Source organism: Canis lupus, chromosome 5 (genome assembly GCF_003254725.2).
Source record: "Canis lupus dingo isolate Sandy chromosome 5, ASM325472v2, whole genome shotgun sequence".
NCBI classification, from domain to species: domain Eukaryota; kingdom Metazoa; phylum Chordata; class Mammalia; order Carnivora; family Canidae; genus Canis; species Canis lupus.
In genome coordinates this window covers 16235583-16257908 of record NC_064247.1, presented here as the reverse complement: position 1 = coordinate 16257908, position 22326 = coordinate 16235583, and the positions used below count along the sequence as shown (strand labels likewise).

Here is a 22326-nt window from a genome sequence, read left to right as displayed (position 1 = left end):
CAGACCCTGAAGAGCTATCTGTTCCTACCAGCTGAAAACTACAGCTTCATGCATTTTCTGTAGTTTGACCATTCGAGTCTGGCTTCTGTTTTTCTCCCTGTTTTCTGCTCAGTTCTTCCATCCCTGCCTGACCTCAGAGATGGTGAGCACTGGGTGTGGACACACTCGTGAGAGGGCCCAGCTTTCACCCCTGGGCCAAACAGGTGCAGCACAGGGGCCCAGGAGGGCTGAGTCTGATCCAGGCAAAGGGAGTGCTCAGTGGGGATTTCCCCTTCCCGCTTTGCTGGCTGCTTTGCCCTCCTTGGCTCCCCGTGGGTATAGGGCCGGGTCTACAGCCCTGCCTGGGAAGAGGAAGGGACCTGGGTCCACATACTAGTTCTCTCTGTTCTCTCCCTGCTCTCTAAATGGCGGGTCTTACCCTGCTGCTCTGGCTGGTCCGACCAGGTTGTCTCCTCCACTTTTGCCTGGGAGGTGGCTCCAGAGTCCCCTTCACAGCCAGGCCACCGAAGAAGGGCCTCCTCAAGCCTCTGAGGGACAGCCTGAGCAGGAGCAGAAGCGGGCAGAGGAGCCTGGGGAGGACTCTGCAGGCAGCCCGGTCCTGCTCAGTTCCCTTCAGAGGTAAGGGGGAGCTGGCATCTAGTTGTGTGTGCAGGGACTGAGAGTGACTGTTGGGGGTGCCTGGAGAGGTGGAGGAGCTGGGCTGGGTTCACAGGTTTCCACTTAGTGCCTTACGTGAGCCGGGTGATGAGGAAACCTTCTTTCTAGTCCTTCATCTACAGCTAAATTTGGGGTGCACCATCTGATTTGGGGAGCCTAGAAACTATTAAACAAGGAAGCATATCATGTGACCCAGCTGTCTTCCTGCCCAGGGGCTGGCACAGAGACTGTCTTCCCCCCTGGGCTGTGCTGTCAGGGGCATTTGTCCCAGTCCCCACCTGCCAGTGCTCCCCCCACCCCAGTAGTCATCCCACTTCCAGTCCTGTAGCAGACCCAGGTAGAGCCCCGTGGTGTGCCGGGCCCCTGCGGGAGGGAAGTGCAGAGTCCTAGGCTTCCCTAGGCCAGCCGAGGGGACCTCTGTGCCCCAGCCTGGCCCAGAGCCAGGCTTGCATCTGCTAGTTCTTGTGCTTCCCTGGTGAGAGGAAGGTGCTGGTGTCAGAGCTGGTTTGAGAGCACATCCAGTTGGAATGAGTCACTGGGGGCAGCCAAGCAGCAGCGACGTTCAGTCAACAGCTTCTGCTGATGACCTGTTGCGTGCAGAGCTTCTCCTTGGGTGCCATGACCCTCGTTTGGCCCACATGGACATGTGTGTGTGGGGGTGTGTGGGTGTGGGGGTTTTCAGTGTGAACAGCTAGGGAAGAGGCAGGCGGGGAGAGTGAGGCCTGAGATAGGGATGTTTGGTTGGGGCTGATTCCCTTGCCCTCATCACCATTCTCTGATGGGTGCACCTGGAGCCTCTTGCCTGCTTACCGGCCTTCACACAGTTGCTTCCTTCCTGCTCTCAAGGGAGGAGACTCCAAGCCCACCTGCTGCCCAGGAGAGGGGCAAGGAACAGCGCTCTGGGGCCACGGAGCTGGGCCCTGGGCAGGAAGAGGCCCAGGAGCTTGAGGAGCAGGTGGCAGCCAGCCCTGCCCCACCAGTCTCTCCAGAGCTGTAAGGGCCAATTATATGTGGGTCCCTGTCCTCTGTGGTGTGTGCATTGCTTTAGGGCCCACCACTCTTGGGGGGCCGGGGGATGCTCTGGCCCCTGCCCAGGGGTTGGAGTGGGGGGAGACCAAGCGTGCCCTTCATTCGGTGTGCCGCTTTGAGATCCCCAAGTGGGTCCCAAGTGGTGTGGTCACAGATTGAGGGTGGGGCTGGCTAGGTCCCTGGAGCTCCTGGTCAGGCCCTGAGGTATAAGGGTGGAGGTGACAGGGTACCTCCCGGGCTAGCAGAAACCTGGTAATCATGTTTCCCCTTCTACGAAGCACTATTTTTTGCTTTCTTAGAAACATTTTTTTTTTTTTTGAGGTATTTACACGAGAGTACATAAATCTGAACTGTACGAATTGGTGCACATTTACGCTCAGGTCAGATATAGAACATTTCTGTCCCTTCAGGAAGTTTCCTCATGCTGTTCTCCTCCCAGTCACCTGCCCCAGGTCACCACTCTTCTGTCTCATAGATTCATTTTCTAGTTCTCCAACGTGACATAAATGGAATTATATAGTCTCTGGTGTCTCTATCTTGGGCCTGGGTCCAGAGCTCATGTGCGTTGTTATAGCAGCACTATTAACACTTAGAGATCACTGAGCTTTCCTCCTCCCACTGTTCCCTTCCCTCTCCCCCTTTTACAGACGATGAGACTGAGGCTCACAGTGAAGGGGTTTGCCCAAGGTCACATCGCTGGTCGGTTGCATAACCAGCACGAGACTCTGGTCACTGGAGCCCTAGACTTCCTGCTCAGCCTGGAACCCCTGTTCCTTTTCTCTGCGTGGAGAGACAGGAGCCAGGGTGAAGCAGTTTTTCCTGCCTGTGAACCTAGTGCCACAGAAGGATTACAAGTCCATGGGATTCGAGGGAACCTGTAGAGACAGGAGAGACAGGTTCGCACCCTGGTTACTTACAGGCGGCGCCCCCCAGAGCTGGCAGGGTGCTTGGGCTCCTGACTCTGGTGCTCATCGTCGCCCTGCAGAGTGAAGTGGGGACGGCGCAGCCCCATGTTGAGGCAGCTCTGATGCTGAGGAATGACATGGCCTTCCCAAGTCTCCTTGGTGACTGTGGACACTGGGTCAGGGTACTTTCTATGAGGATGGGAGGCCTCTGGTTTCAGAGACTGGAGCCTCTGGGCAGAGGTGAGAGGGCTTTGTCCTGGCACCTCAGGGATAGAAGTGGGGCCGTGAGGCTCCTCCCCATCTCTCTTGGCTGGTGAGCCCCCTTACTTTGTGTTTCTTCTCCCAAACCAGTGAGGCTGCCCCTGCTGGGTCTCAGAGACACGTTCTTCAACCATACGCTCTCACTTTACAAGCGCACTTAGGGGAATATCTTCTGTTCCTTTCCTGAGTCTTTTTGGGCCCCCTAACTTCCTGTTACTCATCTTCACAGCTATGTTTCTGTGTGTCAGGAGGAGTAGCTCTGTGTGTCTTATTTGTATCCGTGGGATTTTAATTTATGGAGGTGACTGAGTGACAACACAGGCCAGTGCCATTCAGGAAGAATTTATTACCTACATTTCCAGAGAGAAGAGGGCATGCCCAGCCATGGCAGGCCACTTGGGGAAGGACCAGGGTGTGTCAGGAGACAGAAGAGTCAAGAAGGGAGAGCATGGCACAGAGCCTTTATTGGGGTTTCCGTGGGAAGGAATGGATGAGGCAGGGTAAGTGCCTTGAGTGAGTGTGGGATTGGATAGTTGGAATAATTTCGGTGGGCTTTGGGCTGTGGGGGTGGCCCTCCAGTTGCCTGGTACCCGGCCCTATGTGATTCTGTGTGAGTTTTAGAAGGACATGGTTCTGGTGTGGCCTCCCTGGAAGACTGGCTGGTTTGCATACAAAAGACACATTCTCTGTGGTCAGTAAGGGCTGGCCAGTCCTGGGACTGGCAGTCTCTCCTCCACCAGCAAACTTTTAAAGATGTCAAAACAGGGGATCCCTGGGTGGCTCAGCGGTTTAGCACCTGCCTTTGGCCCAGGGCATGATCCTGGAGTCCCAGGATCAATTCCCACATCGGGCTCCCTGCATGGAGCCTGCTTCTCCCTCTGCCTGTGTCTCTGACTCTCTGTCTCTGTCTCTGTCTCTCTCTCTCTCTCTCTCTGTGTGTCTCTCATGAATAAATACATAAAATCTAAAAAAAAATAATTAGGGATGCCTGGGTGGCTCAGGGGTTGAGCATCTGCCTTCAGCTTGGGGTATGATCCTGGGATCTGGGATGGAGTCCTGCATAGGGCTCCCTGCATGGAGCCTGCCTCTCCCTCTGCCTGTGTCTCTGTCTCTTTTTCTCTGTGTCTCTCATGAATAAATACATAAATCTTTAAAAAAAAAATTAAAACCACCAGGCCAAATGTGAGAGTGGACAGGATCTCTTTGATTGCAATCCTAGTGGTGGTGCAGCCAGTTGAGAATGTCCTGAATGCCACCGCCTCCCTCTGCACTGTCCGCCCTCCCTGCTCCTTTGCTTCCTTGAAACTCCTTGATGGCCAGCCTGAAATGGTGATGCCTCTATAGAGCGTCCTCTTGGCCGCCGACTGTTGGAAACTGGGTCTCTCTGATGCTGACACCTGAGGAGTGGCCTCGAAATCAGACCTGCTTCTTCCTCTGGAGGCCTCATCCTCCCCGTTGTCTCCTCAATCAGCTGGGGCATCATTGACGGCCTGGGACCTAATCAGGGCGTTTGGGATGCTGGAGCTCTAAAACAGGGACACGGAGAAGAGGAGGCCTGCTAGAAACCAGCCCCTCCTGCCTGTGTGCCAGGTGTATGGGCACGCTCACCGGTGCGTGTCGCCTGGGCACATGCTGCCATGCTGCCCAAGGCCCCGTCTTTCTGCAGCATCTGTCCCCCGGGCTCCACATAGCTACGCAGCCCACAGGGGAGAGAGACATTAAAAGGTACCATCTCAGGGAAAAAAAGATGTTTTCAGCCAAGGCTGGAAATGAGTTGGAGGGTTGATGAGGCGGAGAGCTACGAGGGGAGGCTCTTTCGGGGAGCGGGACTCTCAGAGGAGGTGGCGGCCTCATCTCTTACATCTGCATCAGTTGGGGCTGTGCCAGGGGACCTGAGGCAGAGCTGGCCTGGGAGGGGGGCAGAAAATGGGCTGAGAGCAGAAGAGAACTGAAGGCCTAGCTCATGGCTGTGTCCGATTGGGGTTAATGATTTTAGGAAAGAGGGAAGGGAGAAATCTTAATGGTATTTCAGAGACATCAGGAGCCTTTTGTGTCTTCCTTCTCTCGCTGGTCTCAAGGGGCCAAAATGGAATTCCAAAGCCCTTCTTTTCTTCTAATCTGATCCTGCCTCCTGCCTTCCATCTGCTGCGGTGAAGGAAAGGGGGTCCTGCGTCCCCAGCAGGAGCACTGGCTCCCTTCTTTGACTCTTGCCCCAGTGCTCCTTGATGGGGACTGTATCCACATGCTGCAGAGGCTGACGGGGCCAGTGTGCCTGGCCTCCTGCACCCAGGCATCGTCGGGGAAGGGTGGTGGTTGTGTGGCCATCTCTCATTTCTAATGTAAGATCAAAGGACCTGACCTGGGAATGCAAACATGCGCTGGCCTTAGGAGAGTTGCCCCGGGAGGCCAAGTACTTCATCCCGCTTATGTTCTCACGCCTCCAAATGTTCTTGGGTTTTTCTCTGGGCCTTTCCTTCAAGAATGAGAATACAGGGATACCTGGGTAGCTCAGCAGTTGAGCGTCTGCTTTCAGCTCAGGTTGGGGTCCTGGGATAGAGTCCCACATTGGGCTCCCTGCGAGGAGCCTGCTTCTCCCTCTGCCTATATCTCTCAGGAATGAATAATTAATTAAAAAAAAAAAAAGAAGACTGAGAATACAAGGAACATAACATCCTTCATGACTTTATAGACATATTTTTTTTTTAAGATTTTATTTAGTCATGAGAGACAGAAAGAGAGAGAGGCAGAGACACAGGCAGAGGAGGAAGCAGGCTCCATGCAGGGAACCTGATGTGGGACTCGATCCTGGGACTCCAGGATCACGCCCTGGGCTGAAGGCGGCACTAAACCACTGGGCCACGCAGGGATCCCTATAGACATATTTGTAACAGTATCATTATTCCTTATCTCACCACCCACCTTATGGATCTAAGTTAGCAATGAATTTCTTTTATCTGTTAACATTGAGTTAACTCTAAGCAGATGCAAACATGGCATCATCAGGGAGAGATGGAGCGGTACATTGTTGCGCTCTTGGTACTGTCTTTGGCCAAGGGAGCCAGGCAGGTGACTACTCCCTTGACCTTACTGTTCTGGACCTCCATGGACCATTTTGGGTGTCAGGGTAGGAGACACACATGCTGCTTCTCCTGCTGGCTCCTAAACCTTGGCCTGTGTTCAGTTCGGGAGGCAGAGCCTCTGGGGATGCCCTGAGCTGCTGGTGTAAGCCTCAAGTAGCAGGCAGAGCCCTAGTGGGGAGACGGGAACAGGGCCATGAACCATCCTGGGGAGGAATCCTTTAAGGACAGAGCTTTAATCTCCCTGTTATTGCCAGCTCGTGAGCCACATCTTCAGGTTTTTACATTGCTCTACAGCCTACCCAGGTCCACCGAGCCTAATATGGGGTACCCTTCTCCTGCGGCTCTTGGGGCTTTAACCACAGTGGGGCTTGCCCTAGGAACCAATGCTCCCTGTATCTTTGAAGGGGTAACCCTCCTACTGGCCCTTGGGTGGCCTGATTTGCATATATGATTCCTGACCATGGGCCCTCCTTTAGGATTCGTGTGTGTTTTTCTGTATCTACATAAAAGATGAGATATTAAGTCTAATGAAACGCTGTCCCCCACCCTCGGTAGACAATCTACAGAGCCTGCAGCTCCCCCAGAGCAGGCTTCGCTGAAGGCCATGGAAGAGGCCATGGCCCAAGAACTGGAGCAAGACTGGAGGCGGCTTCTGGAATCGAAGCAAGAGAAGATGCAGCAGTTGCGGGAGAAGCTGTGGCAGGAGGAGGAAGAGGAGATCCTCCAGCTTCACCAGCAGAAAGAGAAGGCTCTCAGGTCCTACCCTTCCCCTTAGGCAAGCGGTCGGGCCTTGCAGTGACATGTGGAGCAGGGGGCACCCTACCCTTACCCCAGGGCCCTGTGGCCCCACTGAGACTCCTCCTTGGTGGTCTGTGCGGGGGAAATGGGCTCCCTGGTTTGTGTTTTTGGGAGTTGGGAGGCATAATAGTGGAGGTAGCGAAGTTTTTGAGAGATTAAAGTCCCTGTGCTTTATATTTGTTAATTGGTTTAGTCCTGAGAGTGGCTCCTATGCGGTGTTGCTACCAACCCCATCTTATAGGGTCTATAATACAGATGAAGAGACTGAGGCTCAGAATGGCTAAGTGACCTGTCCGAGGTGTCGAAGTTCATAAGCAGCAGAGTCTGATTAGCTTAGGCACTTGGTTCCTGGAGCCCATTTTCCTAACCACTGTGTTGTTTTCTTGGGAGTCAGGGCCCTTTTGGGACCCAGCGAGATTGGTAGGAACCACACAATCTAATGTGAGGTGCTGTTTCCCGGGACACAGAGGTTTCCATCTGGGTTCCTGCTCTTTGCATAGCTGACTGGGTGGCCCTTGATAAGTAAGACACTTAAGGCTAGGCTGGTCTGTGTGGATGAGATTATGTGTACATGACGGCTATGGCCATCTCTACTGTGAAACTTCCACTTGGTAGAAATTTCTGGAAGCCACAGTTGAACTCATAGCAGGTACTTCTTGAACGGGAAGGCAGGCAGGGCCACCCTTAGTTTCTTTAGTCGTAAAGAAGAAGAGATTGACTTATTTGTGAGATGAAAAAGAGACTGTGGTAAAAATGAAGGACTTAACCTCTCAGGACCCTTCTAGCTCTGACATCCTGTGGTGCCGTGTGGAACGTGGAGCCGTTGGACAAGGAGAAAGGATTTCTGGGGAATCCAGGAGGGAGGATTTTTATTTAACTCAAATTTTCTATTATAATGGAGGAGAGCAGTGGTGCAGGTGACTTGAAACAAGAAAATGACCCTAATTCTTTTTCGGCTTTGGAATTCACTAGGCAGCTTTTCAAAGACATTGTCTTCTGGATCATGTTTTTCTCAGGCTTGAATTCCCTGACTGCACAGCACATGGCCCCCAGTCATGTAGGGGCTGCATGGGCAGGGGGGTGTCTGCCTCAGATGAAATGGTTACTGTCGTTTGCCTGTAAATAAGATGTCCTTCATGGATTGTCAGCTCTTGCTCATAGTTTGGGGCTGGGTGATGTTGTTGAGATTTCCCAAATATTTATGGAGCACTTAGTTCATGTCAGCTACTGTGTTCAACACCTCGGATATAACAGACTTTAAGACATGATTCTTTCTCTGGAGGAGCTCCCAGACTTGTAAGGAAGGGAGACACGTGAAAGATGAATTGTGATGTATGGTACAGAGTGGCACGGGATAAGGAAGGGCAAAGGGAACACGTTGATCAGTGAACCCTGCAGGTCTTGGGAAGACTTCTCTGAGAGGAAGGAGCTGGGTGTTGAGTGGTGAATATCGTTTTGTCAAGTCAAAAACGGAATTCTAGGGAGAGGCTCCAGCACAAATGAGGGCCGAGGCACAAGGAGGTGTGTGGTGGGACTGAGAGGCGGTGGCTCCTCTGATGTGGCTGGAATGGTTGGTTAGGTGGGGAATGAGAGGACACAGCACCAGAGCCAGGTTGGAGTCAGACTGGATCTGTCCTTGAGTGAATGCCATGCCGAGGTGCAGCTATAGGCTGAGGGGAGCCTCTGGCAGAAAAGTTGTTCTGGGATCAAGCAGCCTGCCGTCCTCTTGCTGCGGCAGAGAGCAGATAGTGTTCATGGTCCGCTCTTTACCCTGGAAGGTATTGTAGGGAGGCGGAAGGACCCAGATTTAGGAAGCTCCGCAGGCGAGCTACAGGTTTTTGGAGGCCCAGGGTCAGAGACAAGAGTGGTTTCTCTGACAAAGTTCCCTTTCTTTTCCATCCCAGTTCCCTGAAGGAGCAGCTGCAGAAAGCCACCGAGGAAGAGGAGAGTCAGATGAGGGAGGAGGAGAGCCAGAGGCTGTCCCAGCTCCGAGCCCAGGTGCAGTCCAGTGCGGAGGCAGATGAGGGCCGACTCAGGTGAGCACGCACTGTGAGCCAGCCGCCCCGTGGCGATGCCACTGGAGTGCACGGGTCTGTCCCATTCTGTCCGTCTGTCCATCAGGGCCGAGCAGGAGGCTTCCTTGCAGAAGCTGAGAGAAGAATTGGAGTCTCTCCAGAAGGCCGAGAGGGCCAGCTTGGAACAGAGGAGCAGACAGATGCTGGAGCAGCTCAAGGAAGAGATGGAGGCCTCGGAGAAGAGAGAGCAGGCTGCCTTGAACGCGGAGAAGGAGGCAGCTTTGCGGCAGCTCAGGGAGCAGCTGCAGGGGGAGAGGAAAGAAGTGAGCCAGCAGTGTGGGGCCTACCGTCTGACATGCCCCTGGGCTAAGTGTGGAGGGGCTGGGTGCCAGGCTGTGTGGGGTGGGGGACCAGGCACAGAGGAGGTGTCTACATGGCTGGCACAGGAGATGGTAGACAGTGGGTGGGCCGACCGTCTGGGCCCACTGCTCTGCGTGGGCCTTGCTGTCCAGGGCAGGTGCTAGCCTGTCTGCATGGCACAGTGGAGGGTGTGGCAGGTGTCCAGGGCACTGACCAGGGCCAGCAGTGGCTGGGAGCTGTCAGTGGCAGGGAAGAGGTTGGAGGGGAAATGGCCTGTGGATTTGGGAAGCTTTTGCCACTGAAAGAACTTAGACCAGACCGGATGTCCTGCAAAAAAAGGTGCCCTGTCCCCATCCTGGGCCCTGAGGGGTAGCTACAATGACCTCTCATCTCTCTCCTGCTATAGAGAGATTGCACCCTTAGAGGGAAGTTTTCTCCTTTGCCTTTAAACCCTGTGCCTCCAATCCTGTTTCCTGACGGTCTGTCTCTAGATAAGAGGCGGAAGCAAGGAACAGGCCACATGGAGATTTTTCTCTGGGTAATGGTGAGCTTCAGTGCTTAGAGAAGGAGAGATTCCACAAGGTTGGGGAGGGCACCCAGGGGCTCAAACAGATGGCACTGGACCTCCAGCCCTCACAGCCTTGGGCCCTAGTCATGGGCATGAGTGTGACCTGGTACCCATGGCCTAGCCTAGGGGCAGGGGGATGGGTGCGGTGACCTGAGACTTATGAAATGCCCCTCCACTCTGGCCTCAACTTGTTCATTTGCTAGTTGCAGACTTTAGAGACTGAGTTATTCTGGGGGGACAAAGATGTGCCTGTGGTTTCCCTTGGCCCTTTAGTTGGGAGAGAGTCTACATGGTCTTCCTTCCCTAGGGGCCCATGCCCGGCCAGCTTTCCCTGCCCTGCATCCCTCATAGGCTCCTTGTTGTTCCTCAGGCGGTGGCAGCCCTGGAGAGGGAGCACAGAGCCGAGCTGGACCGGCTCTCTTCCTCGCTGGAGGCCAAGCACAGAGAGGTGAGAGGCAGCCGGCCCTGGCCTGTAAGGCGGGGCCCGCCATCCTGGTGTTTGAGTCTGAGCCTCAAGGCCCCTTCACTGCTACCAGGCAAAAGAGCTTGACCCCATGCCTGCCCCTGGGGCAGGAGCCTTCCTCCCCCTGCAGCCCCATGAGGGTGGGCACTGGGCCCCTGGGAGGTGAGCCTCCAAGGTGGCTCTGCAGCGCCGAGTCACATCCCCTGTGCTGGGGCCTCCTCAGGTTGTCTCCAGCCTCCAGAAGAAGATAGAGGAAGCTCAGCAGAAAGAGGAGACCCAGCTGCAGGAGAGTCTCAGTCGGGCAGAGCAGAGGGCTCAGCAGAAGGTTCACCAGGTCCTTCAGTATGAGCAAGAGGTAAATGCTGGTGGACTCTTGCAGCTTCCTGTATCCCTGTCCTGGGCACTCCATCCTAGCCCAGGGGTCCCTGCTTTGCTTTGCATGGCTCAGCTGGGGCTAGAACTTCTCGTTGCATTTTTATGCCTCCATTCCCTTGGGGCCAGGCGCTTCTCCATCCTGGCACCCCTGTGCATGAGTGGGGTGTGGTGTGCGTCTGTCACTTGTCATGCTCATGTGATGTGTGCGGGTGGGGGGGCACCAGGGCGGGTGTGTACTCTGCCTTCAGGGGCTGGTCCCCCCTTAGGCCGGTGTGTCACATCCCTGCCGCCTACCCTGCAGCTCAGTGGCCTCCTGCGGGAGAAGCGCCAGGAGGTGGAGAGGGAACACGAGAGGAAGCTGGACAAGATGAAGGAGGAGCACCAGCAGGTGGTGGCTGAAGCCAGAGAGCAGTACGAAGCTGAGGTGACTTGCCCCTTCCCCGGTGCACAAACGCACCCATCCCGCAGTCCCTGGCAGCTGACTGGCGCCTGGCAGTGATGCTGTCCCAATCACCTGCTTACTGCTGCAGCGGAGGAGTGTCTCCCCCATAGCAGGCAGGCTCCTTCCCTCCCCGAGCGGCGGCGGCTTACAGATACTGAGCTTGTACCCTGTGCCCACGTTCTTCTCAGCCCTGATGTTCACGAACTTGTTTAGTGCCCTCAGCACCCCGAGAAGGTGAGGGCTAGAGTGACCTCCAGCTTGAAAAGGAAACAGACCTAGCAGTGTGAGCCCCTTTCCCAAATGCACCAGGCTAGTAAGTCGAGGAGCTGAGATTCAAGCCCTGACGGTCTCCTTCCAAGGCCTTTAGCTTTAACCACCCAACACCATGCCATTGGGGTTAATCAGAATTCTAGGACACCAAGAAATAGCCTGGCAAGAGCCACACACTACTTAGAGCTGATCTGCCCATGTTCCCCCTTCACCCATAGGTGAAGGTCTACCCACGCCGGTGTGGCTGGCTCCCACTGCAGGTGAACAGGGGTGGCGGTGGGGCCTGAGGTTGGCTTACAGCTGGGCCTCTGCCTGGGATTTCGAGGCTGCTGTTTCTGTAACTGGACCCCGTAACCCAACCTCTCCATATGGTCTTTCCCATGCAGAAATAGCTGACCCATGATAAAATGTAGTTCCCTTCCCAAACCGAATCTGACCTCGCTGAAGAGCAGTGATAATTTTTTAATGAGTGCTCTTCCCTGGAGGAAGGAAGCTGGACCCAGTAGACAGCAGGAGGGGCCGATCCCACAGGGGGTTTCTCATGGCATCCGACCAGTGCCTGTGTCAGTGGCAGAGAGGGGCGCAAGTTTTCTAGGGCCTAGAAAGCTCCTCTTCTCGAAGGGCTGGCCCTACGGAGCCGCTGGGGTCCCCTGCCTTACTGACCCGGAGCCACAGGCCTGAAGGCCTCTGCAGTTTCCCACCAGCGGCCTCCCCTTCTGGGCAGGAGAGGAAGCAGCGGACAGAACTCCTGGGCCACCTGACCAGGGAGCTGGAGCGCCTGCGAAAGTCACACGAGCGAGAATTGGAGGCTGTGAGGCAGACACAGGACAGGCAGCTTGAGGACTTGCGGCGTCGGCACCGGGAGCAGGTCAGGGCTCCGGGCGATCGGGGGGCCCAGGGAGGAGGAATGGACAGGTGTTGGGGGCCGGCAGCCGTGGCAGCAGCAGATTGGAGCCTTGATAGCTGCAGGTGTGGGGTGTCGCTCGCTGGCCATCCCCCAGCCAGGACACATGTGCTCCTTTGTTTTCTGGGCCAGGGAGCATCCCCCAGATTAGAGGAGCGCAGTCCCCCCGCCCTGCCCAGGGCCCTGGGGTTAGCACCTTTGCCTCTCTTTAGCCTGAGGGGAAGACACAAGGTGTGATACTTTCCAGGGAGCCTGCAAGGGCAAGTGGAAGAAGGCCTGAGCCTTGCATGGGGGTGTGTGGTATGGAAGGGTAGGGTGGGTAGGGTGGGTCAGGACCCCCGCCCCACCATGCCCTTAGCTGACGCCTTGCACTCTTTCCACACTTATATCTCTCGCGCTGCCTATTTCTGTGCAGGAAAGGAAACTCCAAGATTTGGAGGTGGAACTTGAAACCAGAACCAAAGATGTCAAGGCCAAATTGGCTCAGCTGGATCTCCAGGTGAGAGTGGACGTGGAGGGTGGGATCTCCAGGTGCCGTTGACCTTGGAGTCGCAGCTCCCTAGGGGAGCACAGGTCCTCCTGCCCTTTAGACCCGGGGCGCCTGGAGATGGCCAAGGGCCCCACTTCTATCCCCCACCTGCCCACAGGAGGAGACTGCCCGAAGGGAGCAGCAGCAGCTCCTTGATGTGCAGAGGCAGGTTGCGCTGAAGAGCCAGGTGTGCCGGCCTCCCCTGTGCTATCTTTCCTCATTCCTGTCACCCTCCCTGCCCCTCTCCCCATAGCATCCCGCCTTTGGCTCACCTGATCTGCCGCGAGCACTAGGGTTCCCAACTACATTGGCGGTATCCCACGGGTAGCAGGGCCCTCTGGCTGGAGCCCAGCTGAGATCCCCAGGGGGTGGGGCTGTGGAGGGTAGGCAGAGCCTGCATGCTTCCTGACCTCGGCGCAGGGACTGCAGTGTCGTTGAGGTCCACCCTCTTTCCTCGGCTGTTCAGGCTTCCCTGTCCTACTTCCCGCCTTTGTCCCACATGTCTCCGGGTGCTTCTCTCCCACCAGGAGGCCACGGCCAACCATCAGCACTTGGATGAGGCAAAGAAGGAGCACACCCACCTGTTGGAGTCTAACCAACAGCTCCGGAAACTTCTTGATGAACTTCGGGCCCACAAATTGGAGCTGGAGTCCCAGGTAGATGCGCTGCAGACCCAGAGTCAGAGGCTGCAGAAGCAAGTCAGGTATGTGAGCACTTGGACTCTCCTGCTGCCTCCTGCCTGCTGTCTGACACACTCGGGTGGGCAGAGGTGGAACTAGGCAGAGGGGCCTTGCTGCATTTTGTAGGGAGTAAGGGGTAAGAGGCTGTGAACACCTAGGGGTCCCTGGTTCTACTGGTCATGCCTCAGCCCTGCCCCAGCGGCTTTGATGGATGTGAAGGGATGGAGGTGGGCCTGCTGTCTCCCTAAGACCAGGACTTGAAGGCCCCCCCACCCAGCAGTCATGACTGCTGCCTGCCCTGCTGCATCATATGACCCTGCCTCCCCCACCCCATCCCCCACTCCCATTTCCAATCACAGTGACCTGGAGGCTGAAGCCCAGAGGAAGCAGGACATACTGAAAGAGCTGGCAGCTAAGGAGAGTAACGCTTCTGCACAGTGTGAGCTGGATCTTCACATTGAGGACCTGAGGAAATCCTTTGGGATAGTGAGTTTTCTGTGCCTTGGAAGGGACAGTTTGGTGGGTCTGGGGCAGGGCTCTAGGAGGGGTCCCAGCTCTGCTTTATCTATGACCTTGACCTTAGCTTCCTGTCCTTAATATTCCCAGTCCTCCATCTCCGTCAGTCAAAAAATACTGGTGAGTGAATAGCGCCCAGCAGCCCCCAGAGCCATTACCTGTTTAGGCCCCTGGTAGGAGCTTTGGGGGGTCCTTTGAACCTGCAGTGTATCTGATATTCAGTGGGTCTTTTCTACTGTATGTCCTTAGAACCAGACCAAAGAGGTATCCTCTATTCTCTCCCAGAGCAAGGAGGAGACCAACTTGTCCTTGGACAGGTGAGTTCTGATACCTTAGTTTGGATCCAGGGTTCCATGGAGGGGTGAGTTCCCTTCAGGGTGAAGTGAAATGAGTTGACTGCGATCGCCAGTGGGGCTTGGTTTGGGGACGAGGACCTGAGGGACACAGAGAATTTCTTTGGCAAGCCAAGAAGGTGCCCGTTATGACCACTGATCCAGCATGCTGGGATCTGCTACCCTCTGGTTGAGGATCAGGCTGGTGGGAGTGTGTGGCCCTCTGTCTGGAAGCCCTTTAGAGGCAGGGTGGGAGGACTGTGCAGGGTGCCGCGCAGTAGAGTGTGAACACCAGCAATATTCAGCCCAGCATCGTTGTGTGTGCTCAGGATGGGCCTCGGTCAGGGAAGCGCTCAGGGGACCCACAGCAGGAGGTTCTCAGAGTGTCTTTTCCCTTCCCACCCCTCCTGCCCTGGCCACCCACAGTGTCCGACACTACCTCTCTGCTGAGGGCATAGCGCTCCGTAGTGCCAAGGAGTTCCTGGTGCAGCAGACACACTCCATGCAGAGGCGGCAGACGGCCCTGAAGGCCGCCCAGGAGCACTGGCGCCAGGAGCTGGCCAGTGCTCAGGAGGCCACCCAGGATCCCCCAAGCGCCAAGGCCCTGGAAGATGTGCGCAAGGACCTGGAGGAGGTCAGGAGCCTGGAGGAGAGCCTGCCTCCCTCACGGTGGGGGGACCTGGGGGATGCTGGGCAGGTGACGCGGGTTATCTGTGTCCGTGAGGATGAAAGTGCCTTACGAGTCAGGCACAGGTGCAGAGCGCTTTCTTCAGCGCTTGATCATTTGATCCTCATGATAACCACGGATGATGTACAAGGCAGGGGTGTTACTCTGGCTTTCTAGGAGAGAAGTACAAGGGAGGATTTAAAAATTTCCCATCCAGTGTTTTGCATGTCCTTTCCATCACACTGAAGACTTGGTTCATAAGTGAATCCTCTGAGCACACTGGGCGCCAGGCTGACATGCTTTTCTGATCACCTGATTTCCAGTGAAAAGGCAGAGACCTAGTGCTGCCTTCTGAGGGTCTTGGTGGAGCCTGCTCCCTTAGAATTCTGTTGGCGCTCAGAGCTGGCACAGGGGAGGCTTCCCAGAGGCATCGGCCTGCCACCCTCAGGCCCTCCCTGCTTTGCTGAATGCTGAGAGTGCAGGGAGCGGGAGCACTGACATGATAACCCTGCACTGAGAGCAACCCGTGGAGAGTGTTAGGTACAGGCCCGGGCGGAGCATCTCTCTACCTCCTCCAATCCTTACGACCCTAGAAGACTAGTATTTCTTTTCTGCAGATGACAGTCTAGACTGAGAGGTCATTTGCACAGACTCACCTGGCTAATGACATGCAGCGCTGGGGCTCCAGGATCTGTGCTTAGCACCCCCCCTCCCATCTCTCTGGCTGCAGGAGACCAGGCATCTGGACGAGATGAGGTCAGCCATGCAGAAAGGCCACGACCTGCTGAGGAAGAAGGAGGAGAAGCTCATTCAGCTGGAGTCCTCTCTTCAGGAAGAGGTGCGACGTGGTGGCTCCGGCCCCCCGCTTCTATTCCTGGGATGCAGTTGGGTTCTTTGGTCCCATGGAGTGGGGAGCTGGGCCTCTGGGGCTCCTGGGCTGGTGATGTGGCAGTGGCTTTGGCCTTGAAGTTTCTGACTACATCTGTGGGTTTGCATATCTGTGCGGAGTGGTTGAGCAGACCTGGAGCCTCTTGCTGTGGGTTCTTGAGAGGCGCTGGCCCCTGCCCAGCCCCTGCCTGGCCCCTGAGGAGAGCTGTGCCTGGGGGGTTTGGAATGGACAGACCTAGGCTTCCCTGGGGCCTTGTCCCCTGATGCCGGAGGTGTGGGTGTGGTTGGAGGAAAGCCCAGGTGGAGAGACCCTGCAGCGGGGAAGGGGCCCTGGTTCTGGGGCCCTGCTGCCTGTGTTTTGGGCCTATGGTGCCCCCTAGCCCTGCCTCCCTTCCCCCATGCCGTAAGGCAGCCAGTATGGTGTCCCTCTTCCTGAACTTTGGGTCCCAGAGAGTGCCCACCCATTGCAAGGACTGCGGGGAGAACGCACTGGGCAGGCACCAGTACTGACTGCTGCTTGTACCCCTCAGGCTTCAGAAGAGGACATTCTGAGAGGAGCCCCCACCAAGAAGGTGGTGACTTTTGACCTCAGCGACATGGAAGACATGAGTAGCACCAGCTCTGAGGCCTGCTCCCTGCCTCACAGTGAGTGTCAGTGGCTGCAGGGGGTGGGCCACAGTACCCACCGAGAGGGAGGAGTGTGGGGAGGGGCAGCCCCCCTTCTTCAGCCCTGCATGGGTACGCCTCTGGGAGCCAGCATCTGGAGCAGGTACTCAGTAATGCTCAGAAGGAGTGACCCAGCACACAGGGACCACATGAATGTGCACAGACCTTCCAGTGCCTTCTGGGACATGTTCTCCCTCTGCCGCTCTGGTCTGCAGAGGACGTCTCCTCCTCCTTCCTTGCTGCTCTCTGGAGAGGCTTTTTCCCTGGGCCAGCTTCTGGTCTGCGCTATCTGGAATTCAGAAGCCCTGCCATCCCTGTGACTTCCGTCAGCTGAGGGGCTGTGGTCCTGCAGACCAGGGAGGGGCAACCAGTAGGGTGCCTGGGGCCCTGAAGCCTAGTCCTTTCCTTTCAGTCAACCTGACCACCAGTGCCACCTTCCCCAACGAGTTCCACTATTTGAGCAATTCCCTGCATCAGATCAGCAGCCAACTGAATGGTGTCCTCAGCATGCTGGGCAGTCTCAACCCGCAGCTGCCACCACCGCTCTTCACTGCTACACCGGTGCACACCCTGGCCCGGGACCCCAGGAGTGCCCCCACGCCCACCTGCCCCTCCCTGGCCCGGGTCTCAGCCTCACCGCTGGGTAGGCCTACATCCACCCAGTGGGCCTGGGACCCCAGGTTGGGCCCCAGGCTCTCCTCCTCTGTGACTCAGACAGTGGACGACTTCCTGGTGGAGAAGTGGCGCAAGTATTTTCCAAGTAAGCCTCCCTCTTATTGCCCCTGGCTTGGGCAAGGTCCATCCCATTATGGGAAGACGACTTGCTGGTTTCCCTGTAACCATGGGCTCCGTGGGTCTACAGTTTACCTGGAGCTTGGGCTGATTGGAGCCTTTCTGATGTGATCCAGAGCTTAGCAGAACCTGAAAGGTCATCCCTGTCATCACTACCATCTTGTGCTTTGTGTGAGGGGCCAGGCATGAGTCCTTCTAATAAGCCTCTGAGGTAGTGACATTTATCCCCACCCTACAGACGAGAAAACTGACTCAGAGAGGTTAAGAGATATGCCCCAGGGTTTCCAGAGAATAAGTAACACACTGGGTTCTGAGCTCCCTGTCTCCGTGACTTCAAGATTCTGCTTATAACCCCTCGGCCATATAGCTTTGCCCTGCCTCTGGGCGAGAAGGCCTCACCTGGTCTCTTAAGTCCTGCTGAAGAATGCAAAAAGCCATAAAAACATAGTTATTTGGGGGGAAAATTTACATATCTTTTTTGTGAATCCTAAAAGAAAAGTAGCTTCAATTTTAGAAGTAAATAGGACAAATTCCTGTCTCTCATTTGTGTCTCACATCCAACCACTGAAACATTCCCTGTTGCTGGTATCTCCGGGAGGTGGGAGGGGCGCAGATGGGTTTGGGCTGGCTTCCACCGCCCGTTTCTGGACAATTGCCTCCCACTTTTCCAGCTGGAGTTCCACTCCTCAGCAGCAACCCTGCCCCACTGGAGAACAGGCTGGGTTATGTGTCTGCCAGGTAAGCCTCACTGTGGGCTCAGGGTGGGAACCACACAGCCCTGTCACTTTCCTGCACCTCCCTGGACAGGTGGCACCTCCCAGGGGAGAACTCTGGTCACGTTGCCCAGAGAGCTGGGATAGGCTCCCTGGCCACAAAGTTGCCTGGGTCTGAGGTGCCTCTGTGATCAAAACCCAGTCCACCGCGACCCCAGTGGCAGCTGGTCTCACCTGGCCTACCTGTATGGGGAAGGTGCCTGGTAGCACCTGCAGGGAGAGATGGACCCCTCCTGCCCTTGAGCATGGCTTTTGTCTTTGCCATTAAGCTCATTGTCTGCTTTGTAGGTTCCCTTCTTCTCCAGGTCCTGCTGAGCAACATCTGGAGTGAGAGGGGCACCCTGTGGGAGAGACAGATGGGCAATTATTTAAACCTGTTATTAATTTCCCATTCATCTTCTTCCTTGCCATATTATCCCCTGCCTACCCCCACTCCCTCACAGGCCCCCTGCCATAAGCACCCCCACTTACCCTTTGACCCACTGGGGAGCTGATGCTAGGCAGGTATTTGAGTCAACAGAGGGGAAAGCTTTCGCTAATCGGCTGGGCTGGGACCAGGCAGATGTGGGAGGGCTGATGCCAGGAGTGTCCACCCAAGGGAGGGGCAGAGGGGTCCACCACCTTGTCCTTGGGGAACAGATGCCCATCCTTCCAGAAGAGCATTCCTGCCAGTAAAGGAAGCTTTGAGTTGCTGAAGCAACCCCTCACAGCCCCTGGCTGGTGTGCATAGAGGAGGAGGGAGATGTACCGGCCTGTGGCCCACATCGCACGGCCCCTTCCAGTTCTTTCACCTCCTTTCCAGTGAGCAGCTGCGCCTCCTGCAGCGGTCCCAGGCCCACGGCCCCGGGGTGGGCAGCCCTGACTTTCAGAGCATGATTGAGGCCAACCGCAAGTGGCTAGAACATTACAGGAATGACCCCAAGCTGTATCCTTTGACTGCTGCTCCCCAGACCGTGGGCCCTTCCTGCGGTCAGTGCTGGGATGGCTGAGTTGGGCTTCGGGGCTTGTGTTTGTACCCCGGGTGGGTCCAAGGAGGACCGCGTGTGGCCTTTGGCCCCTCCCTGGATGTGCTTAGTGGACTCCACTGCAGAGATTTCCTTCACTTAATGGCCAGACAGCTGTTCTCTTCAGTGCCCAAGCCAGCGGCTGGCTCCAGACTCCTGCAGCTGGGCCTGGATGAGCACAACACACTGAAGGTGTATCACTACTAGGGCCCCCACCTCTCCCGCGCCCAGACCAAGTGCCTGAGGAGCTGCCTGCGCTCTGTTCCTTCTGAGCGAGCGTTCTCCTGCCCCGGGTGCCCTATTTGCTGCCTGCCCCAGTCAGAGGAACCATGGAGGCCAGGGCTGGGTGGAAAGGATGGTGCCACTGAACACTGTAAGCTGCCCCTCTGAGCCCACATGTATCACGCTGAAGAATGTGGACTTCTGGGAACTCCCACCTGGATGAGGCAGCATTGACATGGGGTGATGGAGACCCGGGAGCCTTCAGGAGGGAGGACATGGTATTAGGAGTTGCCTCCCAAGGCCAAGGGCCTCCCGTTGGAGCGGAGTCGATCCCCTGGACCTGCAGGGGGCTCCATGCTTAGTGCTCCCTGCAGTGATATGCATATGGTCCTTAATTCAGTAGAACAAAGCCCCCCAGCATGTCTGTACCCTGGGGGACCAGGCTTTAATACCTCAGCCTCAGACAGACCCTTTTCTTTCTTTTTTCAAGTCTCCTTATTGAGCATTCTATCTCAGGATTGGGCCCAGAGCTCATACAGAGGTTGCTGGTAGTTGGCCCCCAGAAGCTCTGCTGCCTCTCCTCCCTCTGCTGACTCTGTGCTTTCCTCAGGGGCACCCCCTTCCCTTCCCTCGGGCTCCTCCCTGGAGCCTCCTCCCGACCCCCAAGTCTCAGGTTGCAAGCATACAACTTTCAAGAAGCCAACAAGCCCTAGGAAAACCCTGGGATGGCTTTGGGTCCTCATCTTGGTTTTGTCTTTCTGGGCTGCCACGGAGAGAGGGGGGGTTCTTGTTTCCACCCCTCTAGCATCCGTCCTCAGAGCTGGTAGGCCAGTTCTGAAGGCAGCACCTGGCACTGGCAGTGGGGATCTTGTGCCAGGTCGAGCCGCTGCCATTCTGGCACGGCTCCCCGCGGTCCCGCTTCCCATCAGAGGGCTCCTCGAGGGGCTGCAGGCCATGTTCTCGGACATCTGTCCCATTGTTTAGATAAAATGTCCCCGTATTTGTCTCAAAAGCTATGGGTTGCCCTCGCCTCTCCACTGCATACAAACCAAGTCTCTGCCAGCCTCTCATTCAGTTCTTTTTCTGGGACTAAGAAACTTTTTACCTCCCTCCCCCTCCACCCCCACCCCTTAGGCATCAGTCTACCATAGAGAAAAAAGTCCATTTTGTTATTTGGCTCATTCTGTGTGCTTCGGGGCTAGCTCATGTGTTACAACCAACTCTGGTGACAATCCTGTGTTTTCTACAGCAATTAAATCCCTGCAGGTCCATTTGCCACAAGGCAGCCGTGTGAATGTGTCTCCTCCTCTTTGAAGGCCCTGGCCTCCTTCCTCTTAAGAATAAAGGAAGGAAAAATTAACATTCTCAGACCCCTTCCTAGGTGGTCTAATCTACTCACAACAAGCCTGTAATACAGGTGTGGGGAGGAAAACCCAGGGGCTCAGAGACCTGCAGGTCCCGAAGGAAGTAGCCTAGTTTCTGCCACATGAGAGCCCTTGGCCTCTCATCTGTGCCCTCAGAGCTGCCTGTCCCTGCTGCGTGGAAACCTCAGGAAGCACTGATATTCTTCATTCCCCGCCCCACTCTGCCACCTACCAGCTGGAGACTCACTGTGCCATCTCCCAGAGACTACTCGGCATCGTTTTCTGCATGTACACAAATGAAAGCCAAGCCCCCTAAGCCCTAAGCTGGCAAAGATAGGTGGGTTTTGTTTTCTGCTCCAGTGGTGTGAGCAGCCAACATAGTTTTGGATTTATAGCAACAGAATTGTTAGGAGAACCAACCCAGGTGGCTGTGTTTCACAGATTTGCATGAGAAAACCACTTCAAACATACAGCTTAATGGAGCCTCCTCTGTGTCCCAGTGTCCTACCTGCTCTGATGAAGGGAGGGAGGAGAGATGCTAACATTGGTCAAACCTTCTGTGTGCAGGTACATTTCAAATATTACCTAATTTAACCCACTTAACCTGTGAAGTTGGTATGTTTTATAGATGGGGAGCTTCAGGCTCAGAGAGATTAAATGACCACAGCTCAGGGCCACCCAAGATTTGAACCTAGATCTACACATCTCCAAAAGCCGAGTTATACTGAGCCTGCTCCCCTTTGTCAGCACCTTCTGTCCTAATCACACAATAGTCCTGGCCCACTTGGTCTGAAGAGCTGGGTCCCAGAGAGGGAGGGCCTTCTAGCTGGGTGAGCAACCCCCCCTTCCCCGCCACTGCCCCAGGTTCAAGCTTTACAAGGCAGACTTGTAAAACTAAAGACTAAACGGTCCCGTCTCTCCCCTTTGAGATGATAGAGTCTAGCTGGGGAGTCTAGACTCATAGCCCTTTGTAGCTGAAGGGAACCTTGCAGATGACTGGTCCCCTCATGTTTGCAGTGGCAGAAATGGCCTAGAGAGATTATGAGAGTTAACCAAAGTTACAGTCAGGGTGTGGAAGAAGCGGGACCAGAACTGAGGAGCTCTGACACCCAGCCAGGGGTTTCAGGAAAGAGTGTTTTTAAAAAGATACTTACTTTGAACAGGCTACATGTATCATTTGAGTACTGAGCCATGTGAACAAAAGTCTATCCGTCCTTGGGCCAGTCTTCTCTTCGAAGGTTCCTTCTGGAGATTTTATGCAAATACAAGAAAAGAAAGGGCGGTTTTCTGATTATCTTCCCTTTTACTGGTCTAACCTAGGATCAGACAGTCTCCCAAAGCTCTTCTGTGAGATGTTCATTGAGTATTTTCAGAAAGGTACAAAGTTGTCAATGGCAGCCCCCACCCCCACCGCCATGAAGACTTCCACACAAAATGGCAGCTTGGGGAGGGGGAGATAATCTTGGCCGTAGGACACCTGGGTCTACCTTTGGCTCTGACACCTGCAAGCTCTGTGACCTGAACAAGTCCTTTCCAGGCCTGTGCGCCCCCCACCTCCCCCCCGAGCCCTGCCAGTTAAAATCTCAAAGCCTAAACCCTATTCCAGGAATGAAGCAGGGCGGCTGCCTTGGGTGGAACGTTGCTCTAACCCAGAGGGAGGCTGGAAAGTCTCCAGTGGTCTAAATTAGACTCTGGTGGGGGAGGGTGACTGGTGGGGTTTCCAATCCCACCACCAGCTTTTTGCAGGTTAGGTGAGGGGATGATGA

General features: G+C 55.5%; 1 protein-coding gene across 11 annotated transcripts in view; it reads left to right on the top strand.

Moving 5' to 3' along the window:
- CEP164 (centrosomal protein 164) overlaps positions 1–20477 on the top strand; it is a 63474-nt gene extending 42997 nt beyond the window's left edge. For 7 of the 11 annotated variants that reach the window (XM_025465372.3, XM_049109924.1, XM_049109922.1 and 4 more), the window contains 22 exons: positions 445–618; positions 1504–1650; positions 3215–3352; positions 6488–6688; positions 8635–8766; positions 8852–9068; positions 10044–10121; positions 10360–10491; positions 10813–10935; positions 11948–12091; positions 12543–12626; positions 12775–12843; positions 13184–13359; positions 13696–13822; positions 14102–14169; positions 14611–14818; positions 15582–15689; positions 16270–16384; positions 16818–17165; positions 17869–17935; positions 18773–18895; positions 19085–20477. In XM_025465372.3, coding sequence (XP_025321157.1) covers positions 445–618; positions 1504–1650; positions 3215–3352; positions 6488–6688; positions 8635–8766; positions 8852–9068; positions 10044–10121; positions 10360–10491; positions 10813–10935; positions 11948–12091; positions 12543–12626; positions 12775–12843; positions 13184–13359; positions 13696–13822; positions 14102–14169; positions 14611–14818; positions 15582–15689; positions 16270–16384; positions 16818–17165; positions 17869–17935; positions 18773–18895; positions 19085–19181 — 3076 coding nt within the window. In that variant the 3' untranslated portion in view covers positions 19182–20477. The remainder of the gene's footprint in view (positions 1–444; positions 619–1503; positions 1651–3214; positions 3353–6487; positions 6689–8634; positions 8767–8851; positions 9069–10043; positions 10122–10359; positions 10492–10812; positions 10936–11947; positions 12092–12542; positions 12627–12774; positions 12844–13183; positions 13360–13695; positions 13823–14101; positions 14170–14610; positions 14819–15581; positions 15690–16269; positions 16385–16817; positions 17166–17868; positions 17936–18772; positions 18896–19084) is intronic. The other 4 variants (XM_049109923.1, XM_049109918.1, XM_049109920.1 and 1 more) reach the window with 3 other exon arrangements.
- Positions 20478–22326: the final 1849 nt, after the last annotated feature.